General features: G+C 34.2%; 1 protein-coding gene across 1 annotated transcript in view; it reads left to right on the top strand.

Annotated features, from left to right (window-relative positions):
* The window catches only part of itpr3 (inositol 1,4,5-trisphosphate receptor, type 3), a 60,622-nt gene extending 36,036 nt beyond the window's left edge, over positions 1-24,586 (top strand). Inside the window, 35 exon segments of the mRNA XM_056463725.1 lie at positions 844-1,063; positions 1,066-1,094; positions 1,532-1,657; positions 1,754-1,879; positions 3,731-3,823; positions 3,825-3,855; positions 3,979-4,160; positions 5,470-5,618; positions 5,745-5,853; positions 6,532-6,619; positions 7,986-8,161; positions 8,245-8,407; positions 8,956-9,047; positions 9,049-9,075; positions 9,077-9,106; positions 9,366-9,441; positions 9,444-9,556; positions 9,558-9,566; positions 9,805-9,915; positions 9,989-10,084; positions 10,166-10,267; positions 12,138-12,173; positions 12,175-12,225; positions 12,708-12,785; positions 13,218-13,410; positions 14,739-14,861; positions 15,159-15,331; positions 15,421-15,585; positions 17,047-17,236; positions 17,616-17,699; positions 18,036-18,157; positions 18,241-18,406; positions 20,071-20,231; positions 20,796-20,957; positions 23,545-24,586. Coding sequence (XP_056319700.1) covers positions 844-1,063; positions 1,066-1,094; positions 1,532-1,657; positions 1,754-1,879; positions 3,731-3,823; positions 3,825-3,855; positions 3,979-4,160; positions 5,470-5,618; positions 5,745-5,853; positions 6,532-6,619; positions 7,986-8,161; positions 8,245-8,407; positions 8,956-9,047; positions 9,049-9,075; positions 9,077-9,106; positions 9,366-9,441; positions 9,444-9,556; positions 9,558-9,566; positions 9,805-9,915; positions 9,989-10,084; positions 10,166-10,267; positions 12,138-12,173; positions 12,175-12,225; positions 12,708-12,785; positions 13,218-13,410; positions 14,739-14,861; positions 15,159-15,331; positions 15,421-15,585; positions 17,047-17,236; positions 17,616-17,699; positions 18,036-18,157; positions 18,241-18,406; positions 20,071-20,231; positions 20,796-20,957; positions 23,545-23,664 — 3,972 coding nt within the window. The 3' untranslated portion in view covers positions 23,665-24,586.
* Positions 24,587-25,210: the final 624 nt, after the last annotated feature.

The raw sequence follows: 25,210 nt of genomic DNA, 5'->3' as shown, positions 1-25,210 counted from the left end.
ATTATTAGCCCCTTTAAGCTATATTTTTTCGATAGTCTACAGAACAAACCATCATTGTACAATAACTTGCCTCATTACCTTAACCTGCCTAGTTAACCTAATTAAACTAGTTGAGCCTTTAAATGTCACTTTATTGTCTCTTGTTTTTTGTTTTCACTTTGTATTTATATAATAAGTTCAAAGAAAACTTACATTTTTTTAATCCTCATTCTCAAAATGCTTGTTTCACCATACGTTTTGGCTTTAGTTAATGAAGATAACATGGACACTAAGGCGGCATGTTGGCTCAGTGGTTAGTACTGTCGCCTCACATCAAGAGGTCGCTGGTTCGAGTCCCAGGTTGGTCAGTTGACATTTCTGTGTGGAGTTTGCACGTTCTCCCATGTTCACCTTGGGTTTCCCCCAAAGTCCAAAGACATGCGCTATAAGTGAATTTAATAAGCTAAACTGGACTGGCCGTAGTGGATGAGTGCGTGTGTGAAGGTGAAAGTGTATGGGTGTTTCCAAGTACTGGGTTGTGACTGGAAGGGCATCCGCTGCATAAATCATATGCTGGTATAGTTGACGGTTCATTCTACTGTGGGGACCTCTGATAAATCAGAGACTAAGCTGAAGGAAAATTAATTAATCAACATGGACACTTAGGGATTTTCAAAAAATAGTAGTTTTTAAATAGTTTTTTTAACCATTTTCCAGTATGTGGGGATGCTGGTTGTGTATAAATGGTTTTGTTTGTTTATTTGTGTCTATGCAGAAAACAAATAAACCTTAAATCAGTTGTGAATAAAATCAGAAGTGAAATAAACGTCAGCATGACAGATGATGATTTGTTTTTATCATTAGCTCACAAGTGCGGGGGATGACGTGGTTGTCCTCTACACCGATGACACGTCGTTCAACACCATGGTGGAGCTGATGACCCAGTCGAGGGAAGGGGTGAAGGACGACAGTCCACTGCGCTACCATATCTCTCTGGTGGAGCTGCTGGCTGCATGTGCTGAGGGGAAAAACGTCTATACAGAGATCAAGTGCACATCTCTATTGCCCCTTGAGGACATGGTCAAAGTATCACACATGAAGACTGCATAACTGAGGTAAACACAGTTAAGCAGGTTCATTTCAAAGAATTATGTTCAGCCTCACTATACTGTTTAATGTGATGGAGGAGCCAGTTAATTGATTAATTTAAATTTACAGTTGGGACCATTCTCTGTAAACCCTAGAGATGGTTATGCGTGAAAATCCCAGTAGATCAGCAGTTTCTGAAATACTCAGACCAGCCTGTCTGGCACCAACAACCATGCCACATTAAATCACCTTTCTTCCCCATTCTGATGCTCTGTTTGAACCGCAGCAGATCCTCTTGACCATGTCTACATGTTTAATGCATGGAATCATTCAATCATGCATGTGATTTAACTGATTAATCATTTGCGTTAACGAGCAGTTGGACAGGTGTACCTAATAAAGTGGCCGTTGATTGTATATTGCGTTAAATAAAAAAACTTCAGGATTCCTCTGTATCTTGCAGGTGAAAATTGCTTATGTAAACTTTGTGAACCACTGCTATGTGGACACAGAAGTGGAGATGAAGGAGATCTACACCAGCAACCACATCTGGAAGCTCTTTGAGAACTTCACTGTAGATATGGCCAGGGTAAGTCCAGTCTACTGGAACAATACTGTTAAATATGATGGTGTTTTTTTTTTAATGTATTTTCATTAACTTGACTTGAATTAATTGTAATTTCAGGTGTGCTCCAACCGTGAGAAACGCATGTCAGACCCTGTGCTGGAGAAGTATGTGATTCAGGTGGTTTTAGACACTGTAACTGCATTCTTCAGCTCTCCTTTCTCAGAGAACAGCACCAGCACGGAGGTGAAGTTCTGCTTTTATTTGTAAATGCCACAGATTGATTAGGGCCCAGCACTGAAAGTTGATCTTAATTTAAAGAATTTTATTTTAAAAGTTGATTACAATACATTTAAGTTAAATAAATTAATTTATTTAATATATTATTACATATAATACGTATAATATACTTGCTTCATTAAATATATTTGAAATATATCCAACACTATTTACATTTGTTTTAGGGTGAGCGCCAAGAAAAACTGGTTATATTCAAAGCTATGTGTTTGTATTTGAATCAAAAATAAAATGAAACTTGTAATATTATTTTTGAAAATGAATCTAATATTATTGTAAAATGGTATTACAATTAACTTCTGCTTTCTATCTTCATTTATTTTACGATATTTTTATACAGTGCCAAAGTTTCATGAGTGATTACACTAGTTTTAAGTGTCTCAGAATCTTTTAGAAATCAAAAATGCTAAAATGCTGATTTGTTGCTCAATAAACTTGTTTATTTAAATTAACAATGATGAAAGTTGTACTGCTTAATGCTTTTGTGGAAACTGTGATGCTTTAAATTAGTAGTACTTATTTTGAAATTTAAATCTTTTTAAAAAGTTATACATTTTCTGTAACTTTTTTATTTCATTTGTATTGGTGTTTAACAAGACCATACATAGTAGATACCCTACAAGGCCACACTTTATTTTGATGGTCTGTTTGTTATATATAAGTTAAAATGCATCTACATGACAGATAATTCTCATTAGATATAAGTAGACTGTTAGCTTGGGGTTAGGGTTGGGGTTAGTGTAAGTTGACATACTTGCTAAGTTTGTTATAGTCAGTTAAATGTCTGTTGAAGGAGCAGTATCAGCAGATATTAAGCACACAGTCTACTAATACTCAAATGGACCTTCAAAATAAAGTGTTACCCCATACAACATAGAAAATTACAAACTGTCTTAGTTTTCTTATTTTCCCACTATGCCCTCAAATAAAACAAATAAAATTTATGAATTAAAACAAACCTATCCCCTGAGAGAGAAAAAAGTAATAAAATAAATAAATAAATAGATAAATAATAATAATTGCTAAATTATTATTGATTAATAAAGTTACAATAAAAAAGTAAAAAAAAAAGAGAGAAAAAAGAGAAAAGTTTGCATTAAGGAGTCAGTATTTCCTTTTTCCAGTTATTTATTGTGCATTAAAGCTGACCTCAACTGAACAGGATAAGACTTTGATATAGTCATAAACAGGGTTCCAGGTCTTGTAAAAAGATTTGAGAGATCCTGCAGGTAAGCATCTGAACTTCTCAAGTTTATGAAGCTAAGGATTTCTCGGATTCACATGTCCTGTGATGGAGGAAGTACCTGAATGGCTCGTCTAGCTAAAAGAGTAGAAAAAGCAATAACCTGGCAAGATGCAACAGTCAAGTCAACTCTCTGAAAAACCAAAAAGGGCTGTCAAGGGGTTAGGGTCTAGATTTATGTGAAATAGCTTCATTAAGTGTATCAAAAACACTCGGAACAGAAATTTGTCAATTGATGGCAACTCCAGAACATATGGAGATGGTTAGCAGCATTTTCTGTCACATTTGATAAGTTGCATCATTGATGAATAAAAGTAAGCGTTTCTTAAAAAAATCAAAAACTAACCCCAATCTCTTCAAAAGTGATGTAAATCCAACTGCATTCAGTTAGCTTTTAAATATATACTGTATACTTTACTGAAAAATAAGATAAATATGATTGTTAATTGATATATATCATAGTGTCTCTATATCACATAAATGTTTTTTTATTTATTTCTTCAGTTCATTTAAATTTCTTTATTTTCTTCTCATATTTTTTCTTTTCTCTCATTCAGGCTCATCACACCACTGTAAAGCAGCTGCTCTGCAGTCCACCATGCGTCTGTTAGGACTGTCCATGGCTACAGCCACAGCAAAAAGTCCAAGTGGGAGTCCTGCATCCGAACACTAGCAGTGACGAGTAGGTCATCCTGAAAGATAAAGTAGAAAAATGAGGATTAAAATGTGTCTGTATCAGTTTTCATAGACATAAAGATTTCTGCTGCATGACCAATTATTATTTTTTTCATGACTGTCCACAAAGCCAAGAGTCGATCTATTCCTCTGCCGGTGGAGTTGGAGGCTCACGTTAACATGATGTTGAGTCACAGTAATTCCCTCACACTGTCCCGATCCAGTCACTCCAACAAAGCAATGTCACGCTTAACACGGCCTGCCGCTCCCACCAACCCCTGGGACTACAAGAACATCATTGAAAAACTACAGGTATCAAAGTGTATATGTTTAAAAGCAGAAGCATCATGCCTATTTAAACTCATTGAAATTTTGGGGTGAAGTGACTTCCCAAAGAAACTATTTATCTTTTACCTTGCTAGTATGGGGTTAGACCCAACTTTACATACAGAACTGCTTTAATTCTTCATGGCAAACATTCCTCAGAGATTTAAAGGGATAGTTCACCCAAAAATGACAATTTTCCTCATTATTTACTCTCACTCAAGTAAGTGATCAAAACTTGTATTTATTTTTGTCTTCAGAACAAGATATTCTGAAGTAGTGCTGTTTCTTACTTTATTTTGAAAATAATAACCATGTTAATAGAATTAATAATCAATAAATAAATAAATAAAAATTTACTTTTTCCACTTACTTTTCAAGTGCCTTGGGCTTATGATTTTATTCTAAGTATGTCGGAAAACTCAGTCATTGACATCCATAGTAGGAACAAAACATTCGGTAACACTTTAGTTTAGGTCACAATTCACAGTATTAACAGACCATTAACTAACACTTCTAGCTTAATAAATGACTAATTAGCTGTATATTAATAGTTAGTAAGGTAGAAGTTGAGTTTAGGTTTTGGGATAGGGATTAGGGATGCAGAATAAGATCATACTTTATAACTACTAATGACCAGTAATAACTTGATATTAGGCAGGTAATAGGCCAGTAGTTAATAGCATAAATTGTGACCTGAACTAAAGTGTTACCATAGTCAATGGCTGTTTTTCACTCAAACATTCTTCAGTTTGCCATCATTTGTGTTGAACAGAAGAAAGAAACTCAAAAGTGGAGATGAGTAAATGATGAGAGGATTTAAATTTTTGTGAACTGTCCCTTTAAGAGTTTGAGTTAACGAGCAGAAGGTGTATCTAATCAAATTAATTAAGAATGTACTTAAAATAATCCATGGGCATGTTAAAATGGTAACACTTTAGAATAATGGTCCATTAATTCATGTATTAACTAGCATTAGTGTTAATCTTGTACAGCATTTATAGTTCAACATTTACTAATGGATTATTAATATCCAAAGTTGGGATTGTTAACATTAGTTAATGCACCAGGAGTTAACATGAACTAATGTTTTTTAACACTAACGTTAACAAAGATGAATAATTATCATAATAAATGTATTACTAATTGGTTGTTTCATGTTAGTAAATGCATAATTAACATTAACTAATAGATTGTTATTTTAAACTTTACCAATAAAATCATCTAATATCAAATTTCAGTAATACATGTTTAGATGTATTGCAGTGTGAATGAGAGTTTGTTTAACTGCTGTTAGGATATCATTAACACACTGGAGGACCGTGTGATGCCGTTGGTGAATGCGGAGCTGTCTGTGCTGGTGGATGTGCTGCATCAGCCTGAGCTGCTGTTTCTGGAAGGCACCGATGCTCGCTCACGCTGTGAATCAGGAGGATTCATTTCTAAGTGAGTCGCTTTTGTGTCACTTTTGACTTTTCTCATTTTGCTTTCGGCAGACATGTTATGGCTCAGTCAAACAAAAGCAGAGCGAGAATGTGTGACTTCATGCTTCTCTTCTTTTGCTCTGAACAGATTGATCCAGCACACGAAGGCCCTCATGAACTCTGATGAGAAGCTCTGCATCAAAGTCCTCAGAACCCTGCAGGAAATGCTCATTCGCGAGTTAGATTTCGATGACAAGGTGAGATTAAATAACAATGGTAAGTAATAGTAGGGCATTTAAAATATTAAGCCTTTTGAAATTTGAAAAGTACAGCATTTTAAAATTTCCAAAGGTATTTCTAATTTAACTTATTCTTACAGTATGTTGAAAGATGATGGTGAAATAAAGTTGCATCATCATTTAATGTTACAGATATATTTATGTACAGTAACAATGAAATTACTCTGTAAATTAGGATATATGTAAGTATTTCATTCATTTTCTTTTCGGCTTAGTCTCTTAATTAATCTGGGGTCACCACAGCAGAATGAACCGCCAACTTATCTAGCATATATACTAAATTATATTATATTTTTAAATATTTTTATTACATAAACATTGGGTACATGTGGGTAAAATCTGTTTAAAAAGATTTATTATTAATTGATATTTTAGGGCTGTGGAACTTATTTATTTTTGTTCTAAAACTGTCTGAAAAGATATGAAAACACATATACATTTTTGTTATACTCAATTATATTTAAGCGAATGTCTTCTGTAAATTGAAGTGAATTAAAACATTGTATGTATGTAAGCAAGTAAATTGTTAAAAAAAAACCTGAATATTCCTTGCACAATTTCCAAAGGTTAACAAAAAAATATTTATATATTCAAACACAAAGCCTTACCTATTAAATTACTTCTGTCTTTTTGCAGGGCTTTGCCTTAAGAAAGGTGTTGCTCCAGAACTACCTCTACACCAACAAAAAGAACATAAAGGCAGAGCTTGTTGAACATGCAGGAGGTAATTTTCAATATTTTAAGTTAGGCTGTGAACAATGCAATCAATTGTAAATCGCAGCTCTCTTCCATGTACAATTGGTACTGTGACCAAATTGAATCTAATGACAAATACCAAAAAAGGTCCACACTTAATAATAGATCAAAGGTGCAGTATATAAGTTTGACACCCAGTGGTTGAACTAGGTATTGCGCACCTGATTTAAAACACATGCAAGTGCAGGTTGCCAGATTGACGACATCAAGAGAAGTGTGCCATACCTTCGAGCCTAAAGACTGATTTAAACCATGTTCTAAATAAAAGCAACGGGATGCGATAGAAGAAATATTTACCATATTAAAAGGAGTTTTTGTCCTAACCAACACCTGAAATATATATTTTAGAAACTGCTTCTATTTCTTGCAGCTGAACAACAGGATAACTGACAATGTTTTCCTCAGGTACACCTCATGTGCTTTAATCGGTGTTAAATGCTAATAATGTGAGTTTTGAATGCCATTTTAAATGACATTTATTTCCATACTACTGAAAGCAGCATCAGATAGATTACCTCAGATCCAGAAAATAAAATAAACCATTTGAAATTGAACTTTAGAACTGTGACTATGTGTAAACCAACACAAAAACAGTGATTCAGCATCTACATTTAATAATGTTAAAGAGGTTAATATGCATTAATAAGAGTGCAGTAAGTGCACTATTCTGTGCTTCTAAGTGGCTGTGTATTTAAATTTCTGTCATGTTTCGTCTGGTGCAAACAGCCCAATTGCTTATCACTGCAAATCTTGTCATACAGTGTGTTGTTGTAACCTGTTCGCCTAATGTTTACGTTCATAATATTTATATTATTTGCTAATTAATAACCACCTCACCTGGAACTCTGAATCTGTGTCTCATTTTGGAGTCTGCTACTGTCCACCGGAGGTCGCATTTCGGTCAAATATGCTTTTAGGGCCTTTCTGACTGAATGAATGAATATGCAGTTTTCCACCAAGGCAACCCATGGTGCTGAAATATAATTCGCTAAACTGGCAGTGGACACATGAAAAGAACCAAAACAAAGACAGCCGTTCCAGCACGTGACACATTTCAAAGCAGAATATCAAACTTCAGCATTGTTTTTCAGATAAACAAGAATGTTCACTTAGCATGTTTCCTAAATATCTGCAAACATATTATGGTATTTTTATGTTTTAGAAGAGTCAAAAACTTACATACAGCATCTTTAAATGAATAACAGGAGAAAACTAAGACGTTTGTTACTGTTCTTCCGTTTGTATTTGTGATCAGTACAGAAATCAGATTAATGCTAAAATTATATTATTAAGATACAATTCACAAGCAAGACTGCTGACTTGTGTTTGTGAAGGTGCGGAAGGCGAGAGAGACTGGCTAACAGTGGCAGCATTACAGTGTCGTCTGGACAAAGAAGGCGGCACCAAACTCTTCACAGACCTCATCACCAGCACTAAGAATGAGAAGATCTTCCAGGAGAGCATTCAACTCGCTATCTGTCTGCTAGAAGGAGGAAACACAGAGATCCAGGTGCAGCTTTTGTGCAAATAGAGCTAGCAGGAGGAACACTACATTATGCATTATTATGATTAAATTATTCATATTTATAACAGAACTCCTTCTACAAACTCATGATGGGAGACAACAAGTCCGAGAAGTTTTTTAAAGTGCTAAATGACCGTATGAAGAACGCACAGGTGGACATCAAATCCACCGTCTCTGTCAATGTGGGGGAAATGAGCAACAAAGCCAAAGATGACAAAGATCTGGAGACTGGTAACGAAACAACACACTTGCTTCTTCTTAAGGAACACTTCACTTTATTTTGGAAATTTGCTCAATTTGCAAGTTGAGTTTAACTATTTTTTAATCCCTTCAGCTGATCTATGGGTCTGACAGGACACTTTTAGCTCAGCTTAGCATAGATCATTGAATCAGATTAAACCATTAGCATCCAATTCAAAATGACCAAAGAGTTTCCTATTTATAGCTTGACTCTTCTATAGTTACATAGTGTACTAAATGCAATAATGAAAAGTTTTTATTTTCTAGACTGATACGTCTAGGACCTATACTATACTCTCATTTTAGCGTAATAGCGTAATAATGTATAATTAGCGCAATGATAATTTTCTGTCGTACTGTGGCTTCAGCAGGCACAATCAATTTACACAGCGCCTGAAAATAACCAACATGCTGCGGCCATTGCGATAGAAAACACAGTTACTTCTTAAGTAACTGAATAAACGGAAATGCTTCATCTGATGTGCAAAGAAACAAATGAATCTGCATTTCCACCTGACTCTAACAGTGGTTTTCTTCAGGTGGTGTATCGTCCTATGGCCAGCCTGAGCAGCCTCCGCAACCTGAACAACAGGAAGTGGAGACAGAAATGGGGCCATCTGTCACCATCATGAAAACCCATCCTGCGCTTTCTACAGCTGCCTCTGTGAGAACCACAATCAGGACCTTCAGGTCTGAACAACCCCACATGAGCAATCAGTTTTAGATCGTGGCAGTTAGTTTGATTAAAAATGAGTATCTTGTTCATCAGTGGAATCTGGATATCAGACCTTTGGTCAAAGTAATCTGCATCTTTAATGTGACAGTTTAGCTATCTAGGAAAAGTCAAATATTTAAACATTGTCTTTATTGAACGTTGAGTATTGTAATAAGAATTATTAATAACAATACTGTTTTATTCAGTGAATTTATTTCTTTGTCTTTGCTTTAGAACTTTCTTCGCTGTCAGAACAACCAAACGAACTATAACCTGGTGTCTGAGACTCTGCAGTTTCTGGACATCATGTGCGCAGCACGACTGGAGGACTGGGTCTGCTGGGCCTTTACATCAATGAGAACAATGTGGAGCTGATCACACAGACCCTGGAGACCCTCACAGAGTACTGTCAGGGGCCATGCCAATGAGAACCAGGTCAGATCATCAATTACGAATACTGGTAAATTACGGTTCATGCAGAATTTAAATAAATATTGCCTCATTTGCATTATAAATGTAACATTTTTGAATGATTGCAATCCTTAATGTAATCAGTCAACATGGGAAGTATGGTTATTATGTTTTAAAACTCTTTTAACATGTGGTTGTCTTGCTTTAAACACACAAAAAGTTTTTAATTATTTCACAAACTGCTTTATTTGTCTCTTTACAGACATGCATTGTCTCCCATGAGTGCAATGGCATTGACATCATCACAGCTTTGATTCTGAATGACATCAGTCCTTTATGTCGATATCGCATGGAACTGGTGTTGCAGCTCAAGGTGAGTATAAAGTCAAGGCTCTATTTTAATAATCGATAATGACTTAATTTAACAAATATATGAATGTTATCAGGACAATGCCTCTAAGCTTCTGCTGGCTCTGATGGAGAGCCGTCATGACAGTGAGAACGCAGAAAGGATCTTGTTTAATCTTCGACCCAGAGAACTGGTCAGTTTGACTGTGTCATGTTTATTCTGTATGTAAAGTGTAATGGTAGTATTTTAACAGTTCTGTGCTGTATGTCTTTAGGTGGATGCTGATTAAAAGGCTTATCTGCAAGAGGCTGAGTGTAAGAGAGGGAGAAGTGTCACCCCGAGAAGTGGGCATAACATCTACATCCTGGCACTACAGGTGAACCATTGCATCAGATTGGCATGTTTGATGCCACTGCTGATATTCTCATTGATTGATATGCAGAGCCAATGGAATATACTGTATGCACAGCTAGTGTTTTTCAGCCAATGATGAACTTCCGGTGAAAGCTTTATGTGACTATTTTTAATTTTATACGATTTCTTTTACAGCATCGATGCTGTTAATGTAATTCAGATATAATCATTTAATAGACTTCAGCATCCATTTGGTGTTAACGTGTAAAAAGGGACGAAAGACCGTTTTTTAAACGCAGGCTCTGCCAGACTTAACGCAGAAATTCTCATTGAAATACTGAGGTAAACTTAATTTCCATATTTTAAAGACATGATGCAGAAAATATATATTTAATACAGTGCTCCTTGCTTGGTCTGATACCTACTTTATATCGTATGTCAGCCAGGCAATGAAGATCGCTGTTTTTAAAAAAAATCAGATCTTAAACGCAGCGATTTTGTATGGGTTGACGGTTAACCGGAAGCCCTGGGACTGCTTGACTGAAATTAAAACTCTGTGTGCATATACCCCATTGTTAGGTTTTTTAAATTAGTTATTTATAGTAACCAAATAATCAATAGGCTAGAACAATAAAATATGGATTATTAATGCATTAATTTTAATAGTATATTATCATATATTATGTGTAAATCTTATGTATTTATATATGTAATACAATACAGTTGAAGTCAGAATTATTACCCCCCTGAATTATTAGCCCCTCGGTTTTTTTTTTTCCATTTTATTTATTTTAACACATTCTAAACATAATAGTTTTAATAACTCATTTCTAATAACTGATTTACTTTATCTTTGCCATGATTGACAGCAAATAATATTTGGCTAGATATTTTTCAAGACACTTCTATACAGCTTAAAGGACATTTAAAGCTCTAACTGGATTAATTATTTTAACTAGGCAGGTTAGCTTAATTAGACAAGTTACTGTATAATAATGGTTTGTTCTGTCCACGATCTGAAAAAATGTAGTTTAAAGGGGCTAATCATTTTGACCTTAAAATGGATTTTACAAAATTAAAAAAAGCTGCTTAAAAAAACGGCTTTTTTGTAGCCGAACAAAACAAATAAAACTTTCTCCAGAAGAAAAATATAATCAGACACACTGAAAATTTCCTTGCTCTGTTAAATATAATTTGGGAAATATTTAAAAAGTAGAAAAATATCCAATAGGGGGCTAATAATTCTGACTTCAAATGTATAATACATATAATATATTTAATACATATATAATTACAAAGATATCTTAAAAATCAAACATCATATATAATACATATACTAATGTTAAAAAGATGGAGATTAAATATTTTTATTTCAATATTTTTTTCTTCAGGAGTTTTTTATTTGCTCACCAATGCATTTATTTGATCAAAAATACATTAAAAGTGAGGAAAACAAAAATAATAATTAAGTGTTATTTTAATTAAATTAAAAATAAAATACTAAAAACAGCAAAATTATTTCTTTTCTGTCTGAAGATTTTTTTTAATATTGCATTTATTTCTGTGATTTCAAACTAAACTAAATTTTCACATTCAGTATCGCACAATCCTTCAGAAATCATTCATAAATGCTGATTTGCTGCTGTGTTATGATCAGTTATTATCAGTCATTAATAATGGCTCTTATTTTTATACTTTCTGCTTCATATTTTTATGTAAATAACTATTACAAATACAATTCATAATTAAATTGGATTTTAACATTTATTTCAAAACTGCTTGACATCAAACACTGACCTTTTATTATTTAGTAATTATTAAATGCAAATTTTAGTGCCTTTTAAAGTGCAATGACCATAAAGTTTAACATTGCTGTCTTTATTTTTTGGCAGCTTGCCCGACACAACAAAGTGCTTCTCACACTGCTTTAAACCAATAAAGAAGATAAAAGAGGAAGAAGAGGAAAGCATCTCCTCTATGGTAACTTACGATTTTGACATTTATGAAGCAGATTTTCAATATAGGTGTCATGGTGGCGCAGTGGGTAGCACGATCGCCTCACAGCAAGAAAGTTGCTGGTTGGAGGCCCGGCTGGGTCAACTGGCATTTCTGTGTGGAGTTTGCATGTTCTCCCTGTGTTTGAATGGGTTTTTTCCAGGTGTTCTGGTTTCCCCCACATTCCAAGGATATGCGCCATAGGTGAATTGAATAAACTAAATTGGCCGTAGTGTATGTGTTTGAATGCAAGAGCGTATGGGTGTTTCCCAGTGCTGGGTTGTGGCTGGAAGGACATCCGCTGCATAAAACATATGCTGGATACGTTGGCGGTTCAATATGATGTGGCAACCCCTGATAAATAAAGAGACTAAGCCAAAAAGTTATGAATGAATGAATTTTTAATATAGCCTATGGAATGCTTCATATTTACAGCATTTTTTTTTGTTCTTGCTTTTTTATTGCAGCTCAACCTGAACAAGCAGCAGGAGGAGGAAAAGGAGGATCCACTAGAGCATTACGACCATCAAACTGCTCAGATCGAGGTAAAGACACTGTACTGTGTATCATTTTGACATGTACTGTATTTATTAGTAGATGCAGGATACTATAGTTTGTTTATTTACAGCAAGTCAGCATAGCAAATCCAAGTAACATGTTATAACTTAAAATTCTTCAAATAATGGGCTAAAAACCAACAGGAAGTGAAGTAATCTTTGATTAATTCCATACTGTAATTCTTTTCATACTGTACATTTCTACCGACGTTATCTGACATTATTCTGAGTTCTTTTCTATACTATAGGAAATAAACTGTGTTAATGTGAGGTGTATGATTAATTTTTGGGTTTACTATATAATATTTCTATTTAGTGCATTATGATCCTTGCTGTTATTGTAGTTTCTGCTTGTCTAGTGATTAAAATGTGTCTAATATTCTGTGAGGTGATTTTTTTTCATTGGTGTATCACATGCAGATTGTTCGTGAAGATCGCAGCATGGAGCAGATCGTGTTTCCAGTTCACCCCATCTGCGAGTTCCTGACGGAGGAGTCAAAGTTTCGAGTGTTTACCACCACGGAGCAGGACGAGCAGGGCAGCAAAGTCACTAACTTCTTTGAGCAGACTTCCTTCCTCCACAATGAGATGGAATGGCAGAAAAAGCTTCGCAGTAAGTGCTGGGCATGAAGTTTGTTGGCTTGGTGAATAAACAGAGTTGAATGTGTTTATCCATCAATAGTCCAAAACTACCAATTTAACTTCCGCAGGAAATGTAAATATCGCATAAATCATTTCAGAATTGCACAACAGTTTCATTTTACACTGACACTTTCTTAGAAACTGGCACAAGGTAGGCCATCAGTAATAAAAATTAAAGGTGCTGCATTCAGATGTGTGAAGTTTGGACAAGCGATTGTAGAGATACAGCAAAAAATAGATAAAGAAATCAGCTCTGAGAATTTCAAAATGCTCTGTGTTCGCGTGGGTTTCCTCTGGGTGCTCCGGTTTCCCCCACAGTTTAAAGACATGTGGGTTTAGGTGAACTGAATAAACTAAATTGGCCATAGTGTATGTGTTTGAATGAGTGTGTATGGATGTTTCCCAGTACTGGGTTGCTGCTGGTAGGGCATTCGCTGTGTAAAACATATGCTGAATAAGTTGGTGTTTCATTCCGCAGTGGCAACCCCCTGATGAATAATGGGACTAAGCCGAAGGAATATGAATTAATGAAAGTTTTAGGCCACGATCAGGGAAGTTGTTTGGTCTCACACACTGCATTAAATTTGAAAGGGACCCATCCCAATGGAACCCAGTCACAGTCAAACATACAAGCAATCTTCCTTATTTGAGTGTATGGTTGAAAAATAGCCTAGAGCGCCATTTGCTGTTAAAAAGGATGAGCTCAGAATCAATTCAAGAGACAATAGAGAATCTCTGGCTTGATGAAGTTCTCGAACAATTTTTCACCACAGCCCTAGAGACATAGACGTTCACAGTTGTAGGTGGTAATTTTGCCAAATTAATTTAAGTATTTAATCCTAAAATTAATGCACAATTGGATTCTCGAACAATTTTTTTGCCACAGCTCTATAGACAATTGTAGGTGGTAATTTAGTGTAATTATTTTGATGAAATAATATTTGAACTTAAACCACTTTAAGATGCAATGAGCTGTTTACGCAGTTGTTTTTTAACAAACCTGACAGTTTCTTTCCCTCCACTGAATAAAGTTCTAAATGGAATATGTTCATTAAATAAGCGATCTTATTTCTTAACTATGCTTAAGTTAAAGAGTTCATTTCTTGTGGATTCATTTTAGAGTTTATAACCATTTGGGTCATTTAAGTTTTGTTTATCTGGACTTTCAGTGGATAGACAGAAATATCTCAGGTTTCATTAAAAATGTCTTAATTTTACTTTCGAAGATTGACAGTTTTAGTCTTTGAATAAACTGGCCACATTTTATTATTCAGTCATATTTTTTTTGTTGTGTTTTAGGCATGCCGGTGCTGTACTGGTTCTCTCGCAGAATGTCTCTCTGGGGCACCATATCTTTCAATCTGGCTGTTTTCATCAATCTGATCATCGCTTTGTTTTACCCTCATGACTCTGGCCATTCTGGTAAGTTTATATGTGCTTTACTTTCTGGTGGCTTTAGAATATTTCAATTGTAATGCTTCATTTACATAAATTGAACAATACGACCAATAACAATCATGTCTTTTGAGGGTGTTCAAATGTACCAGATCAAATTCGTTTATTTTTGATAACCTTTAAAAATGCTTTAGACCCCATTTACACCTGTATGAAGCCTCGTCCAGTTCTGATCAGACTGATAAAAATGCATCTTAATACCAGGTGTCAACAGGGCTGTAAATTGTCTTTTCATGTATGCTTAATAGTCTCCTGTTCTTCCAGGTAGCATCGACTCTTCTCTTCTGCTCATGGGATTCTGGTGTTTTGCTGGACTGGCTGTTTTGGGCCTGTTATTTAAGCGATATGGGTTTCAGTCGCTGACTGTTGCTATCACACTGCGCTGCATCTATCACTTTGGTATTGGTCCAACACTCATCTTGCTGGGGGCTCTCAATGTAAGTCTTACAGTAAAATACGACTTGTATTATACTATACTACACGTTTGTTTGTATACAAATAAATGAGTTGACTTTTTTTTATCCAGCTGATCAATAAGATAGTGTACTTGGTGAGCTTTGTGGGAAACAATGGCACCTTCATCATGGGTTATAAAGCCATGGTGATGGATGTAGAGTTCCTGTATCATGTGGCTTACGTGTTAACCAGCAGTCTGGGGCTGTTTGTCCATGAGTTCTTCTACAGCATATTGGTGGGTGTCATGAATTAATTTCATCACTTATACACTTATATATGTGGTTATTTCTGAATACTTTAAGAATGTATTTATAAACTGATTTATAAAACTGAACAAGTATGACAGTAAAGAAAATTATGTTATCTATATATTGTTTTAATTTTGGCATAATTTCTTTAATTTAAACCTTAAATATTAAATAAAGTCCCTAATTAAAGTCCATTTTATTTCCATAAAATAACAAACAAGAATAACACATTAAAAATATCAGTTTTGAGTGTTAACCAGAAAGCTTGGCTTCAATTTGCGTGTTATTCATGGTCGTTAACCATTTATTAACATGATTTATCATTAGCAAAGCATTTGTTAATTGAATTACGGAGCTTATTGTGAAGTGTACACTACTTCAGCCTCATCTAATGTGTTACTACTATTTGTTTATTTTAACTATTGTGTATACTAATGTATTAATTAACACAATAATATATGTTTAGTTTACATATCAGATTTAGTATTTTGTTCATTGTTAGGCCATGTTCTCTAATCCATGAACAAATGCATTAGTGTATGTGTAAGTAAACATGAGCTAATTATAGGCTGTTAACGTTAAGAGGTGCATTAGAATATGAGTATGTTGACGTTTACAAAGATTATGTGATGCTGTATAAAGGTCGCTGTTCACCATTAGTTCATCTTAACTAATTTATTAAATATTACGTTAATATATTTAAGTAATGCTTAACAGATGTGTTGCTCACTCTTAATTCATGCATTAAATAATTCTAATGCATTAACTAATATACCCTTATTGTAAATTGTTGCCAAGCTGGTAAATAAAACAAATTTAGACAATCTTTTAAAATAGGAACAAATATAAAAATGTAAGCGATTTAAAATGCTGCAAAATATCGTGCCGGCTCAAGCACACAACAAATGAAGGGAACCAAACCAAATTGAATGAACAATGGAAAAAGATTAAAATAATAAAAAATGAAGTGCAAAGGGGTATTAAAGTAACCCATATGTAACTTAAATGTCTAACATAACAAAACATATAACGTTCAAAACAACAACCGATAACATAAGAGCAAATTCCAAATTCCAAAAATAATATAAGCGGAGGGTAAGCCAAAGGAAGTCAAACGGAAATGATCCTCCAAAGCAATCTCCTTTGCATCTCCTTAAATAAGCCATAAGATTAGCGGCACCTGCTCATAATGGTGCACCTATTAAGAAAAAGATAGCAAAAGCCAGGAAACAGAATGAACCAATCACAAACCCATAACAAGATATTTCTAAACCACAAAAAAAGCAACATATGTGGAAAATAATTGCTATTGGTGAATAAATCCAATTGAAACACTGTAGCTACTCATAAGTGGAAATTTGACATGACTGTGTATGACCTAAATACACACTGTATGATCTTCTACTATTCCTCTTCTTCACCTCATGTTCCTCTTTTATCTTCTTTAGCTGTTTGATCTGATTTACCGTGAGGAGACGTTGTTCAACGTCATCAAGAGTGTGACCCGTAACGGCCGCTCTATTCTCCTCACTGCTGTCCTGGCCATCATTCTGGTCTACCTGTTTTCCATCGTCGGCTTTCTCTTCCTCAGGAATGACTTCATTATGGAAGTCGACCACCTTGCTGGCCCAGCTCCAGGTAAAATTCTATACACTCCTATCCGGATGGTTGTTGCAGTAAAGCAGAGGTATGATTAGCTGACAGTACTGCATGTGTAAAACTTTTCAAAACTTCAAAACGACAGCCGTGTGTGTCCACCTGCATGAATTTTTGACAGCCTGCGTAGAATAGACCCAGCTCCCAACCCAACTTTGAGAACATACTAATGGCGATATTTTTTTATCGCGCGATAAAAGTCTCGCATTAATGCAGCACGTTAACGCTGATAACGGCCCACTACTAATTTCATCATATCAAAGAAATTGATATTTTTCAGTACATGACCCCTTTAAATAAAATATACTTGTATTATTAATCAGTGGCATTTCAATGGCATAATTGTGATTTGTCCTCTCAGGAGATACAGATAACTTTATGAGCAGCTGCAGTTCTGATGGAATTGACTGCACAGAGGAAACTGGTCTCCTTGCTCCAGCTGAAGGTGATCTTAAAATTAATAACATCTTTAATATTATTTTACTGGTATTAGAACTCTATTTTTATAGACCATTTTGAGGTATGTAAACAATAAAAATGGTCCCATTGTACTTCCTGTATTATATTTTGAATTTCCATAGCTTCCAAGAATCCAAAAAGCTCCACACATTGATAAATAATGTTATGGCAGCCATTTTAGCATTAAGATATGATTAATTTGCCTCTTGTTACAGTTCTGAAATAGTTTAGTAGCAAGCAGGAAGTGTTCATGGGCCAGTGACATTGCCACATTGAAATGGTCTATAGTTGCTATATAGTTGCTGTTTTTATGTCCTCACAGAAGATGAAGACAACACAGAGAGAGCATGTGACACTCTTCTTATGTGTATCGTTACGGTGCTGAATCATGGGCTGAGGAATGGAGGAGGTGTGGGAGATGTTCTGCGCAAACCATCTAAGAATGTATGGTGAACACAACCATATACAATCATATACCTATGAATGCAAAACCAAGCCAAACTGATACAGTGTTGTTTGGATTTCAGGAGCCTTTGTTTCCTGCCCGTGTGGTGTACGACCTTCTCTTCTACTTCATTGTCATCATCATTGTTCTCAACTTGATTTTTGGTGTAATTATTGACACCTTCGCTGACCTGCGTAGTGAAAAACAGAAGAAAGAAGAAGTTCTGAAGACCACCTGTTTCATTTGCGGTAAGATATCATTTTCTAAAAAGATCATTTTTCTAAAACATTATTTATAAATGTTTTCTGGATTTTTTAGGTGTAACTTAGGTCACTTAGGTCTGATAACTTTTCTTTCAGTTGTTGTGATTAAAACTTGTGATTAGTCCACCAAAAACTGATTTTTTAACTAATCTGACGTGAAAACATTAGTATTCTGATATATAAACATGAAAACTTTTTTAATTTGACATGGCATATTTTATTTCACATTTGGAGGAACTTTTGTCTGTAATTTACTGAATAAAACAATTACATTCAACCCAAACACAGCTATAAGTTGTAAAAAGAAATGATTATTATTTCTTAATTTTTTTCCTATAACTGTATATACTGTACATATAAAGGGAATAAAAAGTTGTTTTTCAAAACGCCTATTTTTCATACCCTAAACATTTAAATTGTTTTGCGAAATGATGTTTTTATGACAACAAATTACAGTTTCTGACACATTTCAGCAGCATTACTTCAATCAGGGGGTCCTAAAAAGTATTAAAAATTGATAAATCAATTATGAGAAAATTAGGGCCCTTAAAAGGTATTAAAAAGTCTTAATTGTGTTTTTACGAGGTCTTAAATTTTGTTTAATCGTTGTCCAAAGTGTTCGACTCCAAAAAAGCATACATATATTTATATTTTCCTCTTAATATTAAAAACGGCGTGCTCGATCCACGCGATTGGTTCGGGCCGGGGTGCGTCCGGCCAAGCTCCTCCGTCTAGATGATGTCACAATTTGCAACAAACGCGGAAAAGTGATGTGACTTTCTCCACATGTAGCAAAACCATACAGCAAAACAAACGGCAAAATGGGAAAATATAAGTTTGCGTACTTCTGGTTAGAGAAAGACGAGTTTAAACATTGGCTGAAGCCTGTCGCTGAAAACAACAGCGTAATTTATTCTTTCAAGCTTTGTTTCTTCCATGCTTATCTGAGTTCTGTTGCATGGTTGTGCTCCTTTGATTTATTTAACTAAAACTGTTTATTAACAACTGTTTATTAAGTTAAAGGTTTGATACTGATTAGAACTTGAAGTGGCAATGAGGTCTTAAAATATTCTGAGAAGGTCATTAAAAAGTTTTAAAAAGGTATTGAAATTACCTTTAAGATTCCTGCTTATAGCCTGTTCAATACAAAAGTGATTTCTTTTTGTGACATGAATGCAGAAAATCATTATACATACACTGTAAAATACAGCTGTAAAATTTACAGTATCACTGGCAATTTTGGTTGCCAATAATACTGTAAAATGTACAAGTGCACTGTACAAATGAACAATTAAAACTACAGCACAACTGTAATTATTAACTTGTACATTTGAAAAAGTGTGCTTGTAAATTTTGCCTGTAATACTGTAAAAATTGCTAGAAATACTATAAAATTTACAAGAGCACTGGACATTTTGCAGTATTACTGGCAATCAAAATTGCCAGTAATACTGTCAATTTTACAGCAGTTTTGTACAGTGCAATATTATTAAGTTTTTAAATCGTTTTTTTTTTGTGGGTGGGGGGGATTGGGGGTTGAAATACGACCCAGGCATTACTTGACGGGCTTTATGTGAGTCCCCCAAATATAAATATACAAAAATCATAGAACTGTACAGAAATGAATGACTCTGTGTTTGTTTCATCAGGTCTTGAGAGGGACAAGTTTGACAATAAGACAGTGTCATTCGAGGAACATATTAAATTGGAGCACAACATCTGGAACTACCTCTATTTCATTGTGCTGATACGGGAGAAAAACAAGACCGATTATACTGGCCCAGAGAGCTATGTGGCCCTTATGATAAAGGTACATTACAGAAATGGAAAGTTCTGGCTGATTGGATAATGGTCACACTTTTACCAGTTTACTAGTTGTTTAGTAGTATTTACACTCTTATATACTATAATTTAAATCTTTTAATTTGTTCTTTGAATTTTCTTTTGGATTATTTTGTTGCCTGCATGTGCTTTTTGTTGTATGTACGGTATTGTCATCATGTATTGCATGCATTCAGCTTTATTTAAAGGGACAGTTCACCCAAAACTGAAAATTCTGTTATCTTTTATTCAGTCTTTACTTGTTTTTAAAAGATGCTTGACTCTTTTTCTTCTATTGAACAGAAAATAAGATATTTTGAAGAAAGCTGCTAACCATTGACTTCCATGGCATTTGATTTTCTTACTATGGAAGTCAATTTTTTTTAACTTTCTTCAAAATATCTTGTTTTGTGTCCTACAGAATAAAAAAACTTATAAAGGTTTTGAACCACTTGAAGGTGTGTGCTAGTAGGTAATTTTTCATTTTTGGGTGATCTATCCGTTTAATTAATCTTGTAATTGGTTTTGATTCAGTCTTGTCGTCTCTTGATAGAATAAGAACCTGGATTGGTTTCCACGCATGCAGGCCATGTCTCTGGTTGTAACAGATGCAGATGGAGAACAAAATGAGATGAGGAACCTGCAGGATCGTCTCAGCTCCACCATGAAAGTGGTCACACAGCTCACAAGCCAGTTAACAGAGCTGAAAGAACAGGTAGATTTAAAAAATACAGCTTTAGAGTGTTTACACTTGGCACGTTTTTTCGATTAAAACAATCTTCAGTGCAGTTGTTTTATAGACCAATTTGAGGGATGTAAACAAAAACAATGGTCCCAACATATTTCCTGTTTTACATTCTCTATAGCTTCCGGAGATCTAAAAAGAGCCACATAATGATAAATAATGTTATGATAGCTGTTTTAACATTAAGTTATGATTAAATTGCTTCATGTTTCAGTTATGAAATAGTTTGATAGCAAGAAGGAAATGTTCATGGGCTAATGACATGACCACATTGAAATGGTCTATAAGTGTGTTTCTTTTCAGTAAGTAGTGTCATCTGAAACTTCAGGAAAAGATGGCTCTCTGTTGTGCATGAATGCCAGCATTTATAAATCAGAGCCCATTAGTTCATGGCTGCAGTGTTTGGCTAATTCACACAGGGGCAATGAGTGGCTAATTAAGGAACTATAACTGAGAGTCAGTTACTCAATTCTCAATGGACCAAGTGCCGGAATCGTCTCCAGCACAGGAATCGACTACCAGAGACCAGTCTGTTTTTTCAAACCTTCTTAAATGAAGCAGTTTTCCAAGCTACAGTTATGTTTATTCTCGAGCACGATGAACAGCGAAGGCACCTGCTTTAAATGCATGATCACACTTTTGAAAGTGCTTTTGATGAAGTTTGTTTCACTCCGTTTCATACGTGCATCTTTTTACATTTTGGTTTTAAAGACGATCGGTTTGCTATTTCACGTTTGCAGTGTTATGAAAGAAATATAGTCTATGCAGTGGATAAACGTATCATAAGCGCTGTACAACTGATGATTTTTTTTTAATAGTCTATGCTGCTATTTGCCCAAGCAAAATTTTTCTTTAACCTATGTAAGCATGCCTATTTCACACACAAAAACCCTTCTTATAATGATAAAATAATTTTGTTTTGTCTTTTAAAGTGATATTATAAGGAAGACATTAGGGGTGTAACGGATCACGGTTGATTCTGGATTCGTACGGATCATAACCCATGGTTCAGCACAAACCTGCAGATTAATATATTTTTTACTTGAAAATGAATCCTAAATTTGTAACGATCGCAGAGAGATCGCCTCTCACGTCAGTCAAATCACCTGTATGAAAGCATTTAGGCATTCCTGTAAAATATAATGATGACTGAAGAAATTGTGGTGGGTTATTCAGGATGTGTTGAGTTTCATTAGATTTTTTTTTTGGCAGTACTTGTTTAGCCTGCATTAATGCATTCAATGTAAGCTGCATAATTAATCATTAAAAGATCCGGATCGCAACACCCACACAACATAAATTATAAATGATTGTGATTTGCATTTGTTTATGAATCCTAAGTGATTCAGTCTTAAGTTTTTTGAGTAAGTTATGAAGTTACAAACAGACAAATAACACGGATGTACTGGGATAACAGTTTATAGTTTAAATATAACCACTGATGTTTATAGTAAAGATTAAAATCACAATCACGTGCATTTAACTACACTCAAATATGAAAGTTGTAGGCAGCAATTACTTTATTTAATCAATAGGTGGCAACAACCAGCCTTCAAAAAATATGCCACATGAAGATTTGTGAGTGAATAACTGAATCATTTAATGAAAATGAGACTGAAAATATACATTTAAATATATATTTTATACTAAATATACACTTTATAAATTTAGCTTTATCAGCAACAGTTGTAGTAGCTGTGAATTTTTCACAGTACTTAATAATTTACTATTTATTTTTACTTAGATGATTATTTCATGGGACCTTTCATGGGACAGAAGTGTCTTGCAGTACTGTTTTTGTTATAAATGGAAAGCAAATCACATTTGTCTCCTCCTTTTTGGCTGATCCGAAAAATGGTCCATGATGGTAATGTGAAAAGTGTTAATGTGATCTGAACCGTATGATTTGTGATCCGTTACACCACTAGAAGATGTCAAGTTGCGTGTTATCCCTTATTTTTTTCCGCAGTAATTACAGATTGATTGATTGATTTGATTGATTGATTGATTGATTGATTGATTGATTGATTGATTGATTGATTGATTGATTGATTGATTTATTTATTTATTTATTTATTTATTTATTTATTCACTTATTCATTTATTTATTTATTTGCACAAAATCTGACAATAACATGTTCTTTTGTTTTGGCCATGGAAATAAGCGGGCATTAGTCTTGAACGTAGTCTTTAATTTCCCTTTGAAGGTTATTCGTTGTTCCTGATTATTTTGTAGATAACTGACTCACAGGAATACATATAAACTAAGATACAAATTATACCCATTAAAATTCTATAGATTTTACCAAATATATATATATATATATATATATATATATATATATATATATATATATATATATATATATATATATATATTTTTTTTTTTATATATAAAATATAAAAAAATATAAAAAAATAACATATATATATATATATATAGGCAAAATGGTCAGAGTTCTGGCCTACTCTTTTTCTTCCAGTGTTTGCCATTACAGTACTCATATTTGTAGATTCTCAAGTATATAACATAAAGGCTGTGCATATGTTGATTTAGATGACTGAGCAGAGGAAGAGGAGACAGCGGATGGGTTTTGTGGATGTTCAGTCCGGCTCAAACCCTGGGATGCCTGTGCCTCCTAGTCCTGCTGGAGGAAATCAGGTCTACAAGGCCTAAATCCTCCAACTCTCCTGCCATTGACTTTCTAGAAGCAATAATGTAATCCTGGGATGCTGGTGTACTTCACAATGGGGAAAGTTTGCGTTTAGTTGTGGAAACTGGTAGATGGTTTGGATCTACACACCCTTAAAAGCACTACTGACTTGATAGTTTTTTTACATGGCTGAGTGTGCACATATTTTATATATTTAAATATATGAAGTTTTACTTTCTTTTTTAAGAGTGAGCACCTTTTTTTAAAAGATATTTGACAGCTTTCTATAGATTTTGTTTGAATGTATGGATAAATGAAGCATTACTTTATAAGAAGCTGATGTGTTTTAGATTAATAGTGAGCAATTTTTTTGTTTGCTTTGTTTAAGCCTTAAAATGGTTAATTTTTATAGGTATCAGCATCTGGATTTATCCAGAATGAATGTAAGATGATTTGGGGAAACCACATCATATTAACTGGGAAATTCTAACATTTAATTTGGGGTGTATATATAGAGTAATATTCTTTATTAAAGCATGTTTAAATCTTTTACAGCTTTAATTTAAAAGTCAAGTGCCTAAAGTGACTCCGAAATAACTGCTCAGGAAAATAACATGTTATTTACTGTATCTTACTCATCTTAAAACCTACCGTTATGAGTGAACACATCCTAATGGTCTCCATATACATACAGTAGTGCATGTATATCTATTTAAAGTGTCTATTTAATCATTTAATTGTGTGACCAGAACTGCATTGTTATGGCCACAAAAAGAATGCTGGAACATCCTTGTATAATTTAGGCCTTATTTTTTACTGTTTGTGTGTTAATCCTAGCAGTTGTACCATGATATCAATTAATTTTACTGCTAACATTGTTTATGTTGTCATAAAGAGCCTCACCAACTTTGCACAAAATACGAAATAAAACATTCGGCCATCTGACTTCTTGAGTTTCAAGATTACTAAACATTAATGCATAAAGAAGGTATGACAGACAACTGCTATTTTGCTTAAATAAAACGTTATAAGAGTCTTTACCACATATTTAGGCATTTACATATGTTAGTTTGTAACTTTAGTTCACTAACTAAATAACTAGAACAACAAACTAGAGTTGAGAAATGTAAAAACAAAAGCATTGTATTTGTTTATACTTACTGTATTTTAACAATGAAGGTTAAAGGCACAATTCATCCAAAATGAAAATCCTGTCATCCTTTACTTACCCTCTACTTATTACAAATCAGTTTGAGTTTCTTTCTTCTGTTGAACACAAAATATATTATACTATAGAGTTCAGTAGCTATCAGTTACTAAAATTCCTCAAAATACCCTAATTTATGTTTAATTGAAAAAGAAACTCGTAAAGGGGAAAAGGGAATGTTGAGTATTTTCGTGTGTGTGGTGAACTATAGGCTACCCTTTAACATAGGTGAATAAACAATGTAACAAATGTGTTTCTCATAACATTAGTTTACACACTGTCGGATATTAACTGGAGTTTACTGCAAAGATGTACTTGAAAAATTAATCACAATAATGTTTTTTAAAATCAGCTTAGCTAAA

Source organism: Danio aesculapii, chromosome 8, assembly GCF_903798145.1.
Source record: "Danio aesculapii chromosome 8, fDanAes4.1, whole genome shotgun sequence".
In the NCBI taxonomy this organism is placed as follows: Eukaryota; Metazoa; Chordata; class Actinopteri; order Cypriniformes; family Danionidae; genus Danio; species Danio aesculapii.
Note: the sequence above shows the minus strand (reverse complement) of the source record. Positions and strands in the feature narration are given on the sequence as shown.